Source organism: Oncorhynchus gorbuscha, linkage group LG05, assembly GCF_021184085.1.
Source record: "Oncorhynchus gorbuscha isolate QuinsamMale2020 ecotype Even-year linkage group LG05, OgorEven_v1.0, whole genome shotgun sequence".
Classification (NCBI taxonomy): Eukaryota; Metazoa; Chordata; class Actinopteri; order Salmoniformes; family Salmonidae; genus Oncorhynchus; species Oncorhynchus gorbuscha.
Genome location: NC_060177.1, coordinates 2,389,553 through 2,394,552, shown reverse-complemented (window position 1 = coordinate 2,394,552; position 5,000 = coordinate 2,389,553). Strand labels below are relative to the sequence as shown.

The following is a 5,000-nucleotide window of genomic DNA, read 5'->3' as shown; positions in this document are numbered from 1 at the left end:
GATCTCTATAGATATATACTGCAGGTAGACACCATGACAGAGATGGTATAGATCTCTATAGATATATACTGCAGGTAGACACCATGACAGAGATGGTATAGATATCTATAGATACATACTGCAGGTAGACACCATGACAGAGATGGTATAGATCTCTATAGATATATACTGCAGGTAGACACCATGACAGAGATGGTATAGATCTCTATAGATATATACTGCAGGTAGACACCATGACAGAGATGGTATAGATCTCTATAGATATATACTGCAGGTAGACACCATGACAGAGATGGTATAGATATCTATAGATACGTATCACATCAAGGCACAGAGGGCCCATCACTGCAGGTAGACACCATGACAGAGATGGTATAGATCTCTATAGATACGTGTCGTGTCTTTGGCTATGCCGGATTAAGTGATATGACATGCTATTCTATGAAATAATTTATCCGTAATTAATATCACCTGATTGACAATCATGTAAATGTAATTAAGTAGAGAGTCGGGGCACCACAAAATAATATTTATCGAGCTGTTATCTTCCGAATAAACTCTTAAAGACCTCGTAATATTTTACGTCGTAAAGGAAAACCTAGCGGGCGGAACAGATATTACAGCTGGTTACACAAAAGAAAAGGGGCTGGGTTTGAGTGAAAGAGCGGGTAGACTGAGGAACAAAGGGAAGAAGCTGTGCTATCGTAAATACAGTCTCTTATGCATTCTAAATTACCGGCCATTTGGAAAAGGAAAATGCAATAAATATTTACTCTGAGCTGCGCTTCGGTAGGTTGGTGGTAGATGGAAGGCCGTGTTGCCCAACCGAGTCCTTTGAAGAATGTTTGGCTACCTTGTAGTAACGTCGTTGTGGTAGACGGGATACTCTGTCTGTTCCTTCCTAACCTGTGTTTGCAGCTGCTGTTGCTAACTCAACGGCTCGGAGGTATCACTTCTGTAGTGAATAAGAGTTCAAAGTTCATACCATTCGCAACCAAAGTTCACGCTGATGTTCTGTAGTTCATATCTGAACCATTCTGACATCGGACCGTCGTCCTCACATCCTTAGAACAGGAGGTTATACTGTCTTCAAGGCTTTGAAGGGAGAGGAGGGAGTGTTTGAAAAGTTTTCTAGCCCATGTCCCTTCACAGGGGCGGGGCCACTGATTGAGCAGAGCCCTAACCTTCTGAAAACCCAAATCTCACATTTTAGAAGCTAAAAATCACATTTCATCCCATCAGGAATAATTTCATATTCAAACATTTAAATTGAACAACAATTCCATGTGAATCTGATAACTCTGATGTGTAGACTTTCCACTGTAGAGTTTGTCATCTTATCATTGATGAGAATGTCTCAGATGACAACCGAACTGACATCATATTCATTAAGTACCACCGCATATGTTCAATTGGTCGGATTACCAGAATATATTTCATTTCCCCCCACCTCCTGATGTTCCTATGTTAACCAAGGGGTTTGCAAATGTAACCTCAGTTGGGTAGAGAGAGGAAAAAGGGGGAAGAGGTATTTATGACTGTCATAAACCTACCCCTCAGGCCAACGTCATGACAGCTGTTTCCTGAAGTCCACGATCATCTCCTTTGTTTTGTTGACGTTGAGTTAGAAGTTATTTTCCACACTCCCAGAGTGCCTACCTCCTCCCTGTAGCCTGTCTTGTCATTGTTGGTAATCAAGCCTACTACTGTTGTGTCATCTGCAACCTTGATTATTGAGTTGGAGGCGTGCTTGGCCAAGCAGTCGTGGGTGAACAGGGAGTTGATAGGAATTTTATGAATAAATGACTAAACAATACCCCATTTTAAACAGAACTGTACAAACAGAACAATATGAATTCATAAGTGAGGGATTGTGGAGCCTGAAACAGGGGGGTAATTACACTAAATAAATAGCATTCCAGCCTGGTTGGAGAAGATTGGAAGTGTTTTTTTGTTCAGTAAGCAGAAAGGGTCATTAACCTATGTTTGAACCGACTCAACTTAGCACTGGAATGATCAGATAAGACATTGTGTGTTTTCTTAGGTTTTCCATTAGCTGGGACTGTCTGCTGAAGGATGATGGATGAAAAACCTTCTGAAATTATCGCGAATTAACATTTGAACTGTTGGGAGACAGAATATTTTATGACCTATGACGTCATATTTTGTATATAAACTGTTGTTCGTGGTTACATGGCAGCGAATAAATACTTCGAGAATAAATACTCGTCTGGAGTCCAGACGAGTTGGTCCTGCCAGCTGAACCTGGACTCTGGAGTCTAAGTTGTCGGTCTGTTGGAAGTGTGTCTCAGTGGCAGTAGTCTCTATGTCGTAACATACAGTTCATTGATCCATGTCCTCGACACATGTCTCTGATCTTTTTGACCTTTATTTATCAAGTCAGTTAAGAACAAATTATTTTTTCAATGGCGGCCTAGAACAGTGGGTTAACTGCCTGTTCAGGGGCAGAACGACAGATTTGTAACTTGTCAGCTCGGGATTTGAACTTGCAACCTTTCGGTTACTAGTCCAACACTCTAACCACTAGGCTACAATGCCACACGAACAATAATCTTTTAGACTGACTGACTGGGGGGGGGGGCTGTTAGACTGACTGACTACTCTGTGACTAGGGTGGGGCCGGTAGACAGGCTGACTATTCTGTGAAGGGCTGTTAGACTGACTGGGGGGGGGGGGGGCTGTTAGACTGACTGACTGGGGGGGAGGGCTGTTAGACTGACTGGGGGGGGGGCTGTTAGACTGACTGACTGTGTTAGACTGACTGACTGTGAGGCTGGGTGGACTGACTGACTGAGGGCTGGCTGACTGACTGTGTTAGACTGACTGACTGGGGGGAGGGGGGGGAGGGACTGTAGACTAGACTGACTGGGGGGCTGTTAGGCTGACTGACTGTGTTAGACTGACTGACTGGGGGGGGGGGCTGGGACTGTTAGACTGACTGACTGGGGGGAGGGGGGACTGTTGACTGACTGTGTTAGACTGACTGACTGGGGGGAGGGGGGCTGTTAGGACTGACTGTGTTAGACTGAAGGGGGGCTAGACTAACTGGGGGGCTGCTGACTGACTGTGTTAGACTGACTGACTGTGTTACTGACTGACTGTGTTAGACTGACTGACTGGGGGGAGGGCTGTTAGACTGACTGACTGTGTTAGACTGACTGACTGACTGAGGGGAGGGCTGTTAGACTGACTGGGGGGGGGCTGTTAGACTGACTGACTGTGTTAGACTGACTGACTGACTGAGGGGAGGGCTGTTAGACTGACTGGGGGGGCTGTTAGACTGACTGACTGTGTTAGACTGACTGACTGACTGACTGGGGGTAGTTGGTTAGCATTATGTGGTTATCTTGTTACTGTAGCTGGTTAGCATAATCTGGTTATCTTGTTAATGAACCTATCTCCCTCCCTCCCCTCATTCCTCCCTCCCTCCCCTCATTCCTCCTCCCTCCCCTCATTCCTCCCTTCCTCATTCCTCCCTCCCTCCTTCCTTTTCCCTCCCTCTCTCTCCCTCCTTCCTTATCCCTCCCTCCCTCTCTCTCCCTCCTTCCTTATCTCTCTCTCTCTCTCGCTCCGCCTCCTTCCTTATCCCTCCCTCCCGTCATTCCTCCCTCCCTCCTCATCGTTCTCTCACTCTCCCTCCTCATCCCTCTCTCGCTCCCTCCTCATCCCTATCTCCTTCCTCATCCCTCTCTCGCTCGCTCGCTCTCTCTCCCTCGCTCCCTCCTCATCCCTCCCTCGCTCCCTCCTCATCCTTCTCTCGCTCTCCCTCCCTCCTCATCCCTCTCTCGCTCTCCCTCCCTCCTCATCCCTCTCTCGCTCTCCCTCCCTCCCTCTCTCGCTCTCCCTCCCTCCCACCCCATCCCTCATCCTCGCTCTCCCTTCCTCCTTATCCCTCCCTTCTCATACCTCATCCTCTCCCTCCCTCCTCATCCCTCCTCGCTCTCCCTCCCTCCTCATCCCTCTCTCGCTCTCCCTCCCTCATCCCTCTCTCGCTCTCCTCCTCCACTCCTCTCCCAGATCCGTAACCCTCCCTGTCTCCTCTCTCCCTCCGCAGGCCTCGTCCCTAGAGCACGACAAGCAGGGGGTGATCAGCAGGATTGTGGAGGACACCGTGCGGCTCGGAAAGCTTCAAGAGAAGGTCAAGGTAAGGCACAACACCACCCTGACACATTAACTCTGAGCCCCTGACAACCATCCCCTGACAACCATCCCCTGAGCCCCTGACAACCAGCCCCTGACAACCAGCCCCTGACAAGCATCCCCTGAACCCCTGACAACCATCCCCTGAACCCCTGACAACCATCCCCTGAGCCCCTGACAACCATCCCCTGAGCCCCTGACAACCATCCCCTGAGCCCCTGACAACCAGCCCCTGACAACCATCCCCTGAGCCCCTGACAACCATCCCCTGAGCCCCTGACAACCATCCCCTGACAACCATCCCCTGAGCCCCTGACAACCATCCCCTGAGCCCCTGACAATCAGCCCCTGACAACCAGCCCCTGACAACCATCCCCTGAGCCCCTGACAATCAGCCCCTGACAACCAGCCCCTGACAACCAGCTCCTAACAACCATCCCCTAAGCCCCTGGCAACCATCCCTGAACCCCCTGACAACCATCCCCTAAGCCCCTGACAACCATCCCCTGTCCCCCCGACAACCATCCCTGAACCCCCCGGCAACCGAGAGTGTGTAGGTGGGGAGAGTGTGTAAATCAAATCAAATTTATTTATATAGCCCTTCGTACATCAGCTGATATCTCAAAGTGCTGTACAGAAACCCAGCCTAAAACCCCAAACAGCAAACAATGCAGGTGTAAAAGCACGGTGGCTAGGAAAAACTCCCTAGAAAGGCCAAAACCTAGGAAGAAACCTAGAGAGGAACCAGGCTATGTGGGGTGGCCAGTCCTCTTCTGGCTGTGCCGGGTAGAGATTATAACAGAACATGACCAAGATGTTCAAATGTTCATAAATTACCA

The 5,000-nt window shown here is 48.9% G+C and overlaps 1 protein-coding gene across 1 annotated transcript in view; it reads left to right on the top strand.

Annotated features, from left to right (window-relative positions):
* LOC124035365 (centrosomal protein of 89 kDa-like) overlaps positions 1-5,000 on the top strand; it is a 223,430-nt gene that overhangs the window by 91,665 nt on the left and 126,765 nt on the right. The window contains 1 exon segment of the mRNA XM_046348827.1: positions 4,076-4,165. Within this exon segment, the coding sequence (XP_046204783.1) occupies positions 4,076-4,165 (90 nt within the window).